This window comes from Geospiza fortis, unplaced genomic scaffold, assembly GCF_000277835.1.
Source record: "Geospiza fortis unplaced genomic scaffold, GeoFor_1.0 scaffold41, whole genome shotgun sequence".
NCBI classification, from domain to species: domain Eukaryota; kingdom Metazoa; phylum Chordata; class Aves; order Passeriformes; family Thraupidae; genus Geospiza; species Geospiza fortis.
The window spans coordinates 18115072-18132217 of NW_005054299.1; the positions used below are offsets into that span (position 1 = coordinate 18115072).

Sequence of the window (17146 nt, forward strand, 5' to 3'; positions counted from 1 at the left end):
AGCTCTAGGTATTGTCATTTTCACAGAAGAATAAGAAGGTCTGAACTAGCACTTAAAGGCTCTCCAAATAAAAATAAAAATGCTGCATGAACTTCTTAATAACTAGAGAAGAGGAATCCTGTACCTGTAGATTGAATTCTTTCACCAATCACAGTTTTCTGAAGCTTTTGAATCTGAGTTTAAAATACATACTACTGAAATAATTTTTCATATCTGTTCCCTAACTAGTGCCTCTCACTAGCTTAGGCTTGTCCTGGTATCTCCTGACATATAAAGCAGAAGTAATTTGTGTCTTCCAAGATCATTAACTTTTGTTACCTTTTTAACACTTGAATTATGTTTAACTTGTTTAAAATTTATAATTTTGCTTTTAAATCCCTGTTCTAAACTTCTTTACTTACTGTTAATCCAAAATGTATGGAAATTCTTATTTAGGTGACTTGGTATTTAAAAAAGCAGCCATGAAACAGAATGTCATGTCAGGAAAGACATATTTAAAGCAGTGAACAGCACTTTTTCAGTATGCTTTTTTAAAAATATTTGTTCTTCCTAAAACCAGAGAAAATAGTCACATGCTCTATTTGGAAAAGTTTAAAATGCATTTCTGTAGCAGGAGCAGCATTCTAGTACACAAGAGTGAATCCAGGTTCTCAGATGACAGAGTAGTTAGACATCAGTTTGCTTTGTTCTTAATAATAAATTATTTCTAATAATGAGCCAGAGTAAATTTTTTTGTTTCTTTTCAACTTTATGCTGAATTTTTTAAGTACTGCATTTTCAGAGAAAATAAGTTGCAATACCTGTTCTACAGCTACTCAAGCTTCGTAATGGATTGTTTCAGATTCTTAAAATGTGCTCAGTTTGTCAGTTCCCCTGAAGTTTGGTAGCAGTGAGCCCAGGCAAGGAACAAATCCTGTTTCCTGAAAATTTTATACAATATGGATAAGCCATTAAAAACAAAAACCCACAACAAGGGATAGACTGAGGGGATTGCTGCTTTTCAGGTAGCTGAGATTTTTGGCTGTGGTAAAGAATAGCTCCTAGCACAGCAATTTAAGGTGATGAAAGCTTGGTATTTAAAAGGAATGACCTCTTTGGTTGCCAGGCTGCTTCAGAGAAACTTTGGGGTTTTTTGCAGTTTCATTTTATGAATGGGATATATTGCAATTAAACCAACCAACCTCCAATATTTCATTGGCTTGGAGAATGAAAGCATTTAATCTGAGTGGAAACGTCTGCTGAATAGATGAATCTTATTATTCTGTTGGATTGATTGCATGTGCAGTTTGTATGGTATTTCAGTCCTGACATATCTACTGAGGCTTGTAAAACAGGGTTGATGTGTGTGCATAGGAAAGGATGGGAATAGAGTAGCACATGAGTTTTCTTTCTCTGTGTTGAAGTTAGTCAGTGAGGTGTCCTGTTTCTACTCAAAATTGTTCCACATTCCAATTTTGAAATGAATTCTCTTCCTGTAAGGAGTGGGAGGACAATGACTAATTTGTAACTGTAAAATGAAGCAATAAGGATTTAGTAAATGCCCAATTTCATATTTTCATGCCCCCACCATGTTGTGTATAGTTATTTAATTATAGATTTACATTCTGTTTTTTCCCATGGGATCTGTGCTTCATTGATTGAACGGGAATGACAGAACTCAGTAAAGGAAGCAGTCATTTAATACTTAGGTTGATATTCACTGTTGGTTTGCAGCCTTGCATCTCATTCAAACTGTTATAAATGAAAAGTCAAAGTTGCATGCTTGCCAGTGGAAGTGCATATCTTTGTGTAAAAATTTTGTGTCTGAGCACTTGGCAGTATCTGTGTCAAATAAGGAAACAGAATCATAGAATTATAGAATGGTTTAGGTTGAAAGGGACCTTTAAAATCTTAGAGTTCTAACCCCAGCCATGGGCAGGGACTCCTTCCACTAGACCAGGTTGCCCAAAGCCCCATCCAACTTGCCCTTGAACATTTCCAGGGATGGGACATCCACAGCTTCTCTGAGCTACCTGTACCAGGGCCTCACCACCCTCGCAGTAAAAAATTTCTTCCCCTGTCTAATCTAAATCTACCCTGTTTCGATTAATGCCATTTCGCCTTGCCCTGTCCATGCCCATGTAAAAAGGCCCTCTCCAGCTCTCTTGTAGGCCCCTTTAGATGCTGGAAAGCTGCTATGAGGTCACCTTGAAGCCTTCTCCAGGTGAACATGGTGTCTTAAGTAAAAATGTGTCTGGTCGTTCATATTTAATAATAAATTCTGAAACTTTCAGCATGGATCACAGTGACCTGAATATTCCATACTCTATTACAATAATGCTCAAATTATGTTGAATTTTGGCACTTTTCCTATTATAATTTTCTATCAAAAAATTTTCCAACTTTACTGTGTTGACTCTGTGTAAATGTTTTTAGATAATGGAGATTGTCCAGAAGTTTCAAATTATGTATAGACCAAAGCTTCAAAGAAGCAGCAGGAGCATTTTGCTCAAATTTTATTTGTCTTCTGTTGAAAGCAGTGAAAGAAATTTTGACTGCTTTCAATTTTAATATATTTTAAAACAATAGGTTATTCAAAGGAAATTTAGTAGGAAGACCCACTATGTAATTATTATTCTAGCAGAATTTCCTATCTAGGAAAGAGTTTCATAAGCATAATTATTTAGAATTTAAAATTTAAAGCAGTTATTTTACAGAATGTTGACAGTATTCCTGAATTTTGTTCAGACCTATGTGATCATGAATTACTGTTAGTGCTGTAGGAATTAGCATTGCTTTTTCTTCAAGCACTTTAGGCATTATCAAAGAGTAGTGTTGCTTAAAAATTGCAATTGCATGCAAGCAAGGCAGGCTGTTGGCAAGCCAGCCAACTGCCTTTATCTGTAGTTTACACATGACAGAAAGTCCAAGAGAGATGATTGGTATTTTCTTGCCACCATTTGGTATTAAAGTTGTCAATTCTTTGTTCCTTATGATACATACTGCACATGTCCTACTACACTGAAGAGGAACTGTAAGACTGATATTTGAGCAGAATTTTCTTGTATCCTTTTGGTAAAAAGGAATATTTTAAATAGTATTGGAAAGCTAATTTGATGACATGTAAAGGCCTATAAAAGACCAACATCTTGTGGAAGTGTTTGTGTAGATTTATTGGAATTTGCCATCACAGTCTCATCTGGCAGTTTGTGAGGTACACACTGTTCAGTTTTTTACCCATCACATTTTGCTCTTTGGTTTTGCTGGGATTAGTGAGAGTTGCTGGAAAGGTACCATGTTAGAAGAGACACTTTCTTCTCTGTTTTGAAGTGATGTTTGCTATTTGGTGAATGGTGTCAGCCTGTGTAGGTAACTCATCATGTCTGACCTATATAACTCTGCCCCAGGAAAACACTGTTCCTGTGGCTTCAGCTGAGACATGGCAGATAAACACGTGGAGGATTTAAAATAGCTGCTAACACGTGTCATGCGGAGATTTTTAAAATTTCTTTTGATAACATAAGTGAGAAGTGATTTTATTTCAATTTTTTAAAATGCTTTTATTTTCAACTTTGTGTTCAATCAGACAACCTAATTGAAGAGGAGCTTATTTCTGGAATAACTACATAGCTCAAGAACAGCATATGATGTAATTCAGGGTTTTTTAAAAGTAAATATTCTCTTTAGTAAATATTCTTCACAAAAGAGTGAAGTGTTGCTTTGCAATATCCTTGAGTTTTGTATTTGGAATTGCAAATATGAAGAAGTTGTGATGCAATAACTTTATTATTCCGTTAGTATTATCACTTTTGTCCTTTTACTGTCTCTGGTAGCTACCTGGTAGCCTTAGTTGGTAAAAGCTTTGTTTCTTCTGTTCTTGCAGTAATTATAATTTGTGCCTCATCAGACTTTGTTGGATTATGCTTTTTTTACTGCCAGATGAAATACTATTTCATTTAATATGCACATGAAAACTTCAGAATTCTTGGACAACTTGGCTAAAAGAATAACTTTATAAACTTTCTTCAACAGTAGTCAAAGAAGTTGGTCAATCTACTAGTGTATGTGTCTCAGGAAAAAAAATTACAAAAAGGACATTAGGATTTATCCACTGCTTTGTCTGGTAATTTGAAATTCAATCCGTACAAATTATGACTATTCTGGAAATATTCTTGCAGCAAGACTGTAATAGCTGTAGCAAAATGAAGGTCGATTATTTTTCCTCAGACAGTGAACTGAGTAGCTAAAGTAATGACAATGGTGGGATTGTTATTATAAGTTATTCTATGCCTTATGGAAGATAGTAGGAAAAAGGTATTTCCTAGCCTGAAGAGGCACTGCAAAATTATTTGGGAGGAACCAATTATGACCATGAATTCAAAAGACTTTTTTTTTTCCAGTCTCCCTTTGTTCTATAAATAAATCTGAGCTCACAGCAGAATGAATTAATTTACTTACAGTCCAGGTAATGTAGTATAGGCTTTTCTAATCTGAGATACTGGTGCACTACAATTCTATCCTGTAATGTAAGTGTACCATTCTGTAGGCTGAGCAAAGCTCAGGGTTTTAATGCATTTTCAATTATGGGCCTCCAGTGCTCAAGTTGCTAAGAAAAATTGTATTTTAACGATTTTGTTGGTTTTGATATCCACATCTGTTCAAAAAGAATCATTTCTTTCCCCCATATATTTATCAGAGCTTGTCATCAAGAAGTAGTTCTGGTTTCTGCCATAGAACTCACAGCATCTGTGAGCTCTTTCTTCATAATCTTAAAATAATTATTCAAATTTGACATCTTTACCTCAGATTCCAGTGGAGGCCAGATGCTAATTGATAGAAAAGAGATTGTTCAGTCAGATGATTTTAATGAGGTTGAACTCATACAAGTCTGTTAGCAACTTGTTTCTGCTCCCTTGCTCACCTTAAAGACTTCAGACCATCACCATGATGCAAAAGTCCGTCTGCTCTCAGAGTACTCCCCAAACTGTCCATTACAGAGAACACAGTTTTGGATGTGCAGTCATAGGAAAAACCACAAATGGAAATGGTACAAAATCCACACCTGCAGCCATTCAAAAACATGTGGAGTATGTTTCCCTCAAAGTTAAAGCAAAACAGAACACAAAGTTAAAATTCATAATGTTTTATTTTACTGGATATGGTTTTAATTTATAAAGATTAGTTTATGTACATCTGACTTGAAGTACTGTAAAAAGAGAACTAAGTGTGCATTTATTTGAATGATTACATTGTTGCATATTCATATAGATACACTACCTAGTACAGCTATAGCTATGTTATTGCTAAACTAAATGTCTTTGCACACACCTCACTGAAGATCAAGTATATGCCAACTTTGACTTAAAAAAGACATTGCCTCTAAATTAGGCAAGTACAGAAGAATGAGTCTGAAAATTTTTTCTACATGTTAAAATAGGCATTTATCATTAATAGGTTTCTTAGCAAAAGGGTTTGAATTTAATGTGTCCTTCTGGGCTTAGCACAGTCAGAAGGAAGCAAGCAGCTATCACTGCTCTGTTGATCATAGTCTTTCTCCATTCAGCCTTTCTACTGCTTGTTCTGGTTTGTTATTCTGCTCCAGATAATTCTCATCTCTGTGCCTGTGTAGTCTGTGTTCATCTATCCATTCCACCTGTAATTCCACCTCAGATTTGAGTATGACTGTAATTGAGAGTCCTATTTTGTAGAGGCGCCGGGATTCCTGGATTTTTCTTTTGGAATATGAACTTTATTATGTACACACTTAAATTCAGTGACTTTTCTATATATCCATAAAAACCTGTTAAGAGGGTGGACCATGAACTTTCAGCCAGGGATTTGTGAATGTGAATCAAGTTGAAGTCTATGGGAGATGCAAATTTTTTTTTTGCCCACTAATCTCTCACAAAGACTTGAGGGATTCTAGTCAATGAAAAGAAGGAAGATTGGATATTTTCTGATTGCACAAGAAGAGGATTGAGTTTTAAGAACCCAAACTGAGTATTTCTCATCTATATTTTATTCATCCAAGTAATTAGTTGATTTCTCATTTTGGTTGTATTTTCAGTTTAATTTAAAGATGTTAAGATTAAGTCAAATTTTTGATATTACTCAGGTATTTCAAGTTTAGGGGAACTTTTAGCAGCTGTTCATCTCATAATTTAGAAATAAGTTCTTTGACTTCTCCCTGAGAAGGACTGCCTCTGTCCATAGGATGTATAGGGCAGTGGTCCCCAAATGATTGTACATTCCTATCAGTAAAATATTTTTGAACACTCTCTCCAATATGTATATATTTATAAATTATATACACCTACTACTGTATATATCATCTATTTGTCCATTATAAACCATAGACAAAATAGAAAGTAAAAATGAATGAGAAAAAGACTAACTGAACTCTTTTGAGAATTCATTTTATTTATTAATGGTACAAGACATAGTTCCTTCCTGCATCCCAGTGCATTTTCTGGCACACTGTGTGGGATGAGCACACCCTGCTTTGGAAACTGCTGGCATAGGTAAACAGGGGAGACCAGCTTCATAACATAAGCTGTAATACTACCTTTCTGCAGTGAATGTGTCCATTGTATCTCTCTTATTTATTGTTTGAATGTATTAAATTCAGTCTGTTATGTTAGATGCTATAAATGTAGGTGCTATAACATTCTTCTGTCTAACCCGAATTACACAGAAAGCCTTTTGTGACAAGGGGAAAAAGGGATTTTTTCATACTTGTACACATTTCAGTGCACAGGGTTAGGTACAACATTGTGGTATGAAGCTTCTCAATGAGGTTGTACACAGCTCAGGGGAATTTGGTGCATGGTTAAGTTGCTTAGAACTGGAGGTGATCAGCATTGATTGTGTTTTAGGTTTGCACAACTTGTGCAACGATTTATACATCTATTTTGGTTATAAGAACCACAATGGGTGGTGAAGCTGTGGTTTTTGAAAATGACTTTCCAACTGTACATTCTCTGCAGAGTAACCTTTATCCTTCCTATTCACTAGCAGTGACTTTTCTCCTTTCCTCTCTCAGAATTCCAGGATTTGAGTCTCTAGCTTTTCACTGGTCTCTGATGACCTAATTTATGACTCAAACTCTGAACAATATCCATCCGGCTCTCACATTGTGTCACCACCGCAAGGTCAACTCCCTAGAAAACTTTCCAATTTCTTGTGATGTAGCCAGTGCCAGAAAATCATACCCTATGTTTTTCATGTTTTTTAACTCTTCCATGAATGCCTGGATTATGAGCTGCTATTTGTATGCTAATGAATATCCAATTTAAAGAGTCTGTTTTCATTTTATTATTCTTGTAGATGATTTTACACCAAAATGAGCACTATGGTAATGCTGCAGTAATCAGAGACCAGACTCTTGATGTTTGGAAATTTTTGTAATGACTACGGTTTCTGTGGCTTTTCTTTTTCTATTTTAAACCTAGTTTTGTTATTGGAGGGTGTGGTGTGGTATGGTGAGATTCAGTGGATCGGTGTTCATAGACCATTTGGGTCTAAGTTTGGGGGTTCTTCTGGCTCACCAAACCATACCAAGATAGCTCAGTGAAGAGCCTAGTTGTGAGTGGGTGATGAGATGCACCTGTATGGCAAATTGGCTTTTGGATGTCCTTACTGGCCTGCTGGGCCAGCCTGTCTTCACTGTCGGACCAGGAAACCGCAGATAACAGCACTCCTAACTTGTGTGGCTCAAGAAGGTGCAAAAGGTTAAATAGGAATGAATCTCAGCTGTTGTGGTTTAACCCCAGCCAGCAACCAGTAACCACACAGCCACTCACTTCCTCATCAGTGGGATGGGGGAGAGGCTCTGGAGGGTAAAAGCTGGAAAACTCTTGGGTTGAGATGAAGGACTTTAATAGAGAAAGCAGAAAGCCATGCATGCAAGCAATGTAAAACTAGGAATTAATTCACTGCTTCCCATGGGCAGGCAGGTGTTCAGTCACTGCCAAGAGAGCAGGGCCTCATCACATGTAACAGAGACTTGGGAAGACAAATACCATCATCCTGAATGTCCCTCCCTTCCTCTTTCTTCCCCCCAGCTTTTTCCTCTGAACATGATGTTATATGGTCCAGAACATCCCTCTGGTCATTTGGGGTCACCAGTCCTGGCCCCTCTCAGGTTTCCTGTGCCTCTTTGCCCATGTGGAAGTGTGCAAAGAAGAAAAGGCTTTGGCTCTGTGTAAGCCCTGCTTGGCAATAACTATCTCTACATTATCAACACTATGGTCAGCACAAACCCAAAACACAACCCCATACCAGACACTGTAAAGAAAATTAACTCTACCCCAGCTGAAGCCAGCTCATCAGCTTAAATATCTATTATTCAGTTGCCAGAAATTGTAAGGATGCTGATGTCCCTGACCAGTGTCAGCTTTACTACTTCAGCGGTCTTCAGAGCCTTTGCATAACAGAGGCATGGCCAGTGTTTCTCAGAAGGTGTTGCTGTTTTTTCTGATGGTAATCAAGTAGTCAGATGTCTAGGAGGAGCTGTTTTCTCTGGCTTATGCTACTGGCTGTTACTCCATGTGAGAGTCCAGTCTGCTTTTTGGAAATAGCCTAATAGGACAATAGGTGTCAGAGCAGAGAAATCAGTTCACTGATGTCTTAAGATTGTAACAGTGCATGAGCAATGACAGCCCAGGGTCATTATGGTCAAATTACTCATTAATCCTGTTGTCCTTAAAGGTGGGTAGGGCTGCTCAGCTGGCACCTGTAGGGAAGAATATAGTCTGGAAGGATCCTGTAGTAATAAAGATGCTTGCTGTTTGTTTTTACCTGTCCTTGTCTTAAATTCTTGTTCTATTGAAAATGGTATGTTTCAACAGCATTAACTAATACGTGTTACTATTACACATGCTCAGGCACATGAAACACTATACAGAAGAGCAAGTCTTAAAAACCCTGGGAACATAGGAAGGGTGGTTTTCATCTGACACTGTGCACCTCGATGTCAGTATTCCTACTTTGATGATGGCAACTAAGAAATTTTTCAGGACTGCTTAAATTGATACCTATGAAGTTTTTATACTGCAGCACGCTTGTTTTAAGCAAGAGTGCGAACTTGTTACCCTTCCAAAGCCAGCTTTTCCTAGCTGTTTTATTTCTGAGGAAAATAAATATCAATACACTAGAAATCCTAAAAAGTGTCTGGAATAGCTTTTTTGTATGTGTTAGCATCATTCTCAAAGGTCTGACCCTGGCCGTTTGTAAGACATTAATTCCTGATAAACAGCAGCTAGTGGGGGTTTTTGTTTTTCTTAGTACACTGAGTCTAAGCCTAACTGTTGTGATATACTCAGTACATGAGGGTGATGTCCAATAAAGTCAATAAATTTGCCACCTATGAACAGTGTAGGAGTGACTCAGATGACTCCTTAGCAGTGTCTCCTTGCCTCCCAAAACAGTGTCTCAATCATCTCAGATACTGAGAATATTAAAAGCAGAGTTAGCAAGGATTGACTAAGCATCACGTCTGTTAGTAAGAATCCTCCTGTCAGTCATTTTGCAACTACTATGATTTTTGCTATACCCTTTCTATACTGAGTAAACACAGCTTTAGGCCATTTTCTGTACCACAGCATACATTGAATATTTCTGATAGTATTTGAATATTCTAAGACTGTTTTTCATCCATCCTGTTCTTTCCAGACTGTAACAATAAAAGTTTTATTGGAAGCTGTTGGTCAGATGGTGATCGTGTCAGGCACCTACACAACAGGCCTATGTTGCATTTGACATGTCTGAGGATAGTTGGCTTATTATATGAGTTTGGAAAGATGTGATACAGGGCCAGCGAGACTCCCATCCCATTGGGACCCACAATGAGAGATGAATTAAATACCTGGGGACATACTGAATGTCTCTTGGTTGACTTTGTGTACACATTTTCAAGTTGTGTACTTGAAGATGTACATCCAGCTTTTCTTCCTGAGCTGTTTTAAAGCAGTGACTTTAAAATGGAGGAACAACACAGATAAGTAGTATAGTGAATTTATCTAGTTCATGTTCATTCTGGATTTCTTGCTGATCATGATGCTCGCTCAAAAGTATATATATATATATATCTATAACATATTGCAGCCTTGTCCTTCATGATCTGAACTTGCTCCCCAAATTTCAGTATCAGGATGTTCCATAGTTGACAGTGTAGCCTCCGTTAGCTCCAAAAAACATGCATGATCCAGACTGGAATAGCACCACAAAGCTTGCTTATTTTGGCAGTAATTTGGTTTGCTTATCTGGTTAAATAGCAGTATTTATGATCCCATTCCCAAGTGGGGGTGCATTACTTTTTTTTCAAGATTTCTTGGTAACATTAGTTTAAAAATAAGGCAGATTCTAATGAAGTCAGTAGCCATGTTAATTTGCAATAGCTAAGAACCCAGTTTAGGAGCTGTGTATTTTTTTTATCATACAATTAGGTTTGAGCTGAGTTCCTGTTCGAAGTTTTTCCCTGCCGTGTTGCAGATTTTGCCTCTTTCCAGAAGAACCACCTCAAGTGCCTTCAGTGTCATGTTCATGTAACTAGGCCAGTCACAGGAGCAGAGCATCACTTCACCATTTTTTGTGGTGTTACAGAAGTATTTCAGTGTTTTAGGAGCAGAAGAAGTCATGCTTATATCTGGTGCTGGAGCTCTTGCTATTAGATCTACTTTTTAAAATTGATTTTCCTTGTTGCAATGGAATGTTTATATTAAAAGGCAAAATACAAACATTAGGATAAATTCAGACGTGAATGCAGATGTATTATACTTTTAAGGCCACTTAAAGATTTTCTTTTCTCCCTTTGCATCCCCAAGCACAAGTTTGTGATATCAAGATTATCTGAATCCTACTAAAGTAATGAAATAATTTATTTATTTTTTAACTTGCAACTTCTTTACATAATACCTCTGAATTACAACCAGAAATCTGGAGAGAAAAGAGTTTAGGATCAATTAGTTAGAAAGTTGGGGTACCACAAGTTAAGAAAAAAAAGGGAAAAAAGGTAGGGAAGAGTCTAAACCAGAGAGATAGCATCACTGCTGTAGTTCACACCTCTGTGCCTTTTGTGAGTTATTGTTAGAATTGCTCCAATTAGAAAGTGGAAATAAGCTTAGAGCAGTTGTGCAGATCCCTCTGCGGCACCTCTGGGTTTCAACTTTTACCTAAAGCTTGTGGTGTTTCAGAGCACTGTGTTATAAGAATGTTGCATATGGCAGTGTGACAATTTGTACTCAGTAGGTCTGCGTAGGAGTCCCTGTGCTTTTTGTGTGCTTAGTAACAGGGTGGATGAAAGATGCCCAAACAGCTGGGGGGCATGTAGTAATGCTGGATAACTGCAGTACTCAGAGACAAAATTAATCTGCTCTTTGTGATGCATCCAGTGGAAATACTGTAATCTGCATGAGCAGTTCAAGGTTTTCCTTGGCAAGCCTGTTGGTGTGATTGAGTAGTGCTTACGCTTGAATTGTTGATAGGATGTAAGTAGAAAAGGCAAAGAGTGGTGAGGGAAACTCATATGTTCCCTGAGGTGTAAAAGAAAAGGAATTTGGAGAGTCTGATGAGGAACATTTCAAAACCCATCTTCATTTTCTCTAACACTGGTTACAGGAAGGGAGTTTCCTTCCATCCTAAGGGCTTGTTTGGGTAAGCATAGGCTATTTTTTAAGGATTAGGAGGCTTTAGGTGCTTGGAATTTGTTTTGTTACACATTGTTTTCATTAAATGAAAACATTTGGATTTGATTAAATTAGTTTATCTGGAGCTGTTTGAGGTTGTTTGAGTATCGAAAACAAATTAGATTATGTAATTACATGAACAAACTGTATTTATCAGCGGTTTCCTAGCTGCTTTGTTGATGATTTCATGCCCTATACTAGTGTTTCCAACCCATAGCTGTGGAAGCTTTATTGGAATTCATCTTGCAAATGTTCTTTTTCTATGCATTGAGCTGTTCAGAGTCTCCCTGTGGGGGCATCTTGATGCACCTTCTCTGCCTGGCTCATTTTGAACAGTGGTACTCAGCAAGCTGTGCCAGACTGGGAAGAGTTAAGGCTTTTGGATGCCAAAGGAATCAAAGCTTGCTATTACCAATTAAATGCCCAAGGATGGGAAGAATACTTAAAAGAGTTCGTGTTTTCTTAAACCCGTCTCCACATTTCTAAAGGATGTGTGCTCATTTATAGTAAAAAAAATAATTCAACTTGTTCAATCATATGTTGGCTGTTCCTTAAGAGACCATGGAGAGATTTAGCTCACAGTAGACCTGAGTGAGGAAATTGTTGCCTTTCTTAGATCCATTAATACTTCCTTTGCTTAGTTTGTAAGATACCCACATGTGAATGAAATTTCTTCTTTTCCTATGCAGACCTATCTTCACACTTTTATCAAGGTCTGAGCTAGAGGATTTCACTCTATAATGGATATTTTTATTTCTTCTATTTTCTTCTTTTCAGAGGAAATGGTAACAGTGAGAATCAGGCTTCAGTGTACCCTTTTTCTGAATGTCAGTTGAGAACTTACGTGCAAACCCAGCATCTTCAAATGGTTTCTCCCAAAAAGCATGTGTCTGGTTTCTGTCAGGAATGTCCCTTATGCCTCTGGTGTTATTCTGCCATTCTGTTTAGGATTTTTAGCCTCAATGACAAGACAAAACAAAGCAAAAAAAATTACAGGAGAGGTTGAGCTGTTCAAACATACCCTGGCTTTATGTCCTGCTTGTATCTTAAGTGGTCCTTTCCATGGGGCTCTTTGGTCTTTGTTAAACAGAGATTCCCAGAGCCTTGTTAAGGAAAAGCACTGGTTGCTTCCTCTGCCTTTTTGAAGGTTTATGCTCCTCCAGCTCACTTTTCTCAAATGGTCTGTGTGTATATTCCACTTCTAGTGAAGTTATGTGCCTGTGATTTCCAGCACTAGTGTAATAATCAAATGCAGCCCTTTCTCCTGGCCATAAACTACCTGAAGAAATCATGCAACAAGAGTGTGGGGTGCTTACACCTATTTAAAATATAAGAAATTTTATTTCAGTATTGTGTGGTTTGTTGTGGTTTTGTTGTTTTTGTTTTGGTTTTGTTTTGTTTTGTTTTGTTTTTTAATTTTTTTTTTAATTTGGTCTTTTGTTTTGAGGTTGGCTTTTTTTTTAAGTTCTCATAATATTTGCCACTTGAGATTGTCAAGTTTTCAGTTTAGCCTGGAGATTACATCCTATTTGTTTTTGCATGGCTGATTTGAACTTAAAATTGTATATTTCCGAATTTAGAATTTTTATTACAGAACTTTATATTCTCAGAATAGATTTCAGGTATTCTCACTTAAACTTCCTTCCTCATACATTAGGCCAGAGATGTAAATCAGTATCAGGTAACTGAGTGATTTACACCACATAATAATGTTGGAAGCTTGGAATTTTTATCTCTGTTATGTTTAAATACTGAGGCATTAAATATTCTTAATTATTTGCGTCACACTAGACCTTTTAGTGTCATTTGTTTACACTTATTTGCACAAATTATTTGGATGGATATCCGAAGCAAACAGTTACAAGACGGAATATGAACCAACTCTTTCCTGTTGGCATCTTCCAGTACTTTTAGCACAAACTTATTGCTCAAAAACAGAGCTTTTCAAGTGCCTATTCATTCATTACCCACCAGATTCCGGCAGGAGAGGAACATGTGAAGAGTGCCTGATGGTGCAGATACCTACACAATTTGGCCTTCTGCATGTCAATTGCTTTATAGGAACAGTAGCACGGAAGAAATTAATTTAATTGGGTGGAAATTCTGGATATATTTATGCTGTTTAAAAGGTGGATTTTGCATGTTACCTTGTTGCCTCGACCCTGGAGAGAGGGGGAAGAAAATCTATAGTGTAGACCTCTTGCACTCAAGGAATTCCACAGTGAAACTACTTTTGTTAGCCTTTGTTTCACTGTACTTCCTTCAAACACCAAACTGTTCCCCCCTTAATGCTATTTCATATTGTTTCATTGTGTGATTTTATTTTGCATGAAAATCACCTTGGTGTTCAACCTTGTTCAGGTGCATCTTTAAAAGCACTAAAATTCTTTGTATGTTGTCTCTATTACAGTGCAGCCGCTTGTTTGTGGCTGCTCAGGAAGAAATGGTACCAGAGAGAGAGAGAGGGGTGTCTGTCGTGCTTTAGTCACTGCTGTGGTCAACCCTCCTTCACTTTGCTCTGAAGTAACAGCAATTCTGTAAGGATGTCTTTTATATACTCAGATGAAGTCCCAACAAGGGCTGGGACCCAAAAAAGTAAGGCTTGTGCTGTTGTGGTAGCCTTCCAAGGTTGACTTAGTACCATTAGCACATTGTTACAGCTTGAAGTACTTTCAGTCAGTTTATATTAAATGTAAATATAAGATAAGACAAGAAAAATATTTAATATACTTTTGCAGAGCACAGTGAAAAAACAATTCTGGCAGTTTGCATTGTGATGGACCTATCTGGCAATCAGGCACTGGCATTCCAGACTCTGTCCAGGCAATGTGAGGCTGCTATGTGATGAGCCTGGCTGAGTGGGTATTTGTCAGCATTTCCTGGGCCAAGGGAATTGCACAGCCGGCTTAGAACTCCTTGGGCTGCTGAGTGTTTTGCTTTCTCTTCTTGCAGCACTCAACACACAGGTTCCTTTTCCAACACTGGCCTTCTATGGTATTCATAAGAGTAATACCCTGTGATTGTCCAGAGGTCACAGCAATTGGAATAATGAACACTAGGTTCTAAATTGCCTTGAATTATCTGCAGTTTGTTATTTTTATTGTAATTCGTTAGAGACCAAGCAATACCAATCCAGCAAAATGCCATGATTACTGTAAAGGCTCTTTTTTTTTAAAGTCAGAAACTTATCTTAAATCTGACAAATGGATACTGAACTCTATTTCTCAAATATTATTTGATTACTGACAAAAATGACCTTTGTTTGTCTTGAACAAAAACTTATGGTATTTGTCCTGTTGTTTTCACATCATTTAGTTCTTGGAAATTCTGACAGCTCGTTTACATTGTGATTGATTATAGCATCCCACATTATATTTTCAGAAAGTGCTGAACCATGCCTATTACTGCTTGTATCTCTGAGTTGAGAAGTATTTTTCATTTGATGTTGACATTTTTCATGTTTCATCTGATAATTTATATTGCTGTAAATGTGCAAGTGCTAGCTAGCACAGAAATAATAACGCTTGTCTTTATATTGGAGTTACAAGATTTCAATGCTTTGGAGTTTGTCTATGAAATCATTTCAGTAGAATCTCTTGATATTTTTATGATCTTTATGGTTGGATACAAATTAGCTTCTTTTATCTGAGAACCAAATGTTAAGCACAAATGTAGATCCTCTGCAAGAAATAGTTTTCTAGAGAACAGCCAAGACTTAAAGTCAAAATGGAAAATTTGTCCCCAGTACTTTCTATTCTTGGGTGAGTTTATTCAGACTTCCAGGAAAGGGTAAGTAGTCAGTTTTCAGAAACTGGAGGCTGACAAATAAGAGTATCTGTACCAAAGTGTGAGTAAGAGATGTAGCCAGACACCATATTAGTTTAGTGTCTTGTTTAATAGCATCATGAAATTAAAACAATAGCTTGGATATCTAAGGAAAGAATTGCTTTCTGTTTGTCATGGACAGAAGATGTGAATGAGGCAGAGGTCAGAGATCACAAGGAGGGGAAAAGAAGTGGTTCTACCACAAGGCACTTAAAAGTGCATGTCAGATGGATAGTCCTTCCTCAGATGTCTGAATGAAGAACACAGCTCTCCAACCCTATTCCTTTCCTCTTCGACTTGTGCATGATATGTGGTCAGACAGTACTGAAGCTAAAGTCATTAACAACATTTTTATTTCTGTTTTCCTTTCAGTTATTTGCCACCTTCCATGCATGAATGGAGGCCAGTGTAGTTCTAGAGATAAATGCCAGTGCCCTCCTAATTACACTGGTAAACTTTGTCAGATTCCCGTGCAGACTGCCAGTTCTCCAAAACTCTACCATCACCCGCAACAGGTGAACAAGGCTGTAGGATCACAAGTTATCCACTCTACTCATACTTTACCTCTGACGATGTCTGGACAGCAAGGTGTAAAAGGTAACTTCTTTCTTAATAGGTATTTTTAACTTGTTGGTTTTAATGGATTATTTTGCGTATTCAACCAGTAACAATAGTGCTGCATCTGCACGTATGAAATATTGGCACCACAACTGGAATTGTGAGCTCACCAGAATGTGAACGTATTTTCCTCAATGACTGAAATAATAAGAAATAACAGTGTTATTGAAAAGAGGTTGTAGGTAAATTTACTTTGCTTTATGGCACAATTTAATGCAAATTGCAGAGTCAAGGGATAATGCAGGGGATTTCTTCCAGAAGTGTAGACCTGTTTAAAAAGACAATGTTTGTGGCTGAGCAGAGTCCATAAATTGCAGTGTACCTAGACAGAGAGTTGCAAGTGATTCCATGATTACTAATGGAGGGAAGAGACCATGCTTTTCAACATAAAAAAATCTTAAATCTAATGTAAAATTAAAGATACAAGCTGTATTTATCTTGAATGACTTAGTAGAGTCTTATAAGTTAGTTTTGTGGTGAACTACTTAGTGTAGATAGGCCATGATATGATTTACTTAAATAGAACATTCCTTCCAGGTCAAATAACAATATCATTAAAAAAAAAAAAAAAAGAGTAGGGTTTTCCTACTGCTAATGCTGTGAAGAAGACAGCATTAAAGTCTGAAATGCATTAAAGTCTGAAAGTCTGAAGCATGAAAGTTCATTCAGCTTTGGATTACTGTTTCCTCTCGTATTTTTGTTGTGAGGTGAAAGCTTCTGATTACTTTGAAGAGAAGTGTTGAATTTATTTCTTATGTGTCCTATGGGTCTAGGTAGTATTTTATCTGGGTGCGATCTTGTCCATATAAAGTGATTTTCAAGCATCAAATATTGTATGTATTTCCACTATATTTCACAAATGCTTGTTAGATGTTGGCAGCAAAATTATCCAAAGAATTCACCGTCACAGAGCATGCCTTCCCCTGCAACTCAGATTCTCAACCTAGGACCTAATGTGAATTTTGTTTGCTTGTTTGAATTGCCAGATCGATTCTTGGTTAAGGATCATTTTAAAATTACTTCTTCAAGGTTGGTATCTT

The 17146-nt window shown here is 37.2% G+C and overlaps 1 protein-coding gene across 7 annotated transcripts in view; it reads left to right on the top strand.

Annotated features, from left to right (window-relative positions):
- LTBP1 (latent transforming growth factor beta binding protein 1) overlaps positions 1–17146 on the top strand; it is a 187451-nt gene that overhangs the window by 66437 nt on the left and 103868 nt on the right. For all 7 annotated transcript variants that reach the window (XM_005416252.3, XM_031061012.1, XM_031061025.1 and 4 more), the window contains one exon: positions 15861–16085. In XM_005416252.3, coding sequence (XP_005416309.2) covers positions 15861–16085 — 225 coding nt within the window. The remainder of the gene's footprint in view (positions 1–15860; positions 16086–17146) is intronic.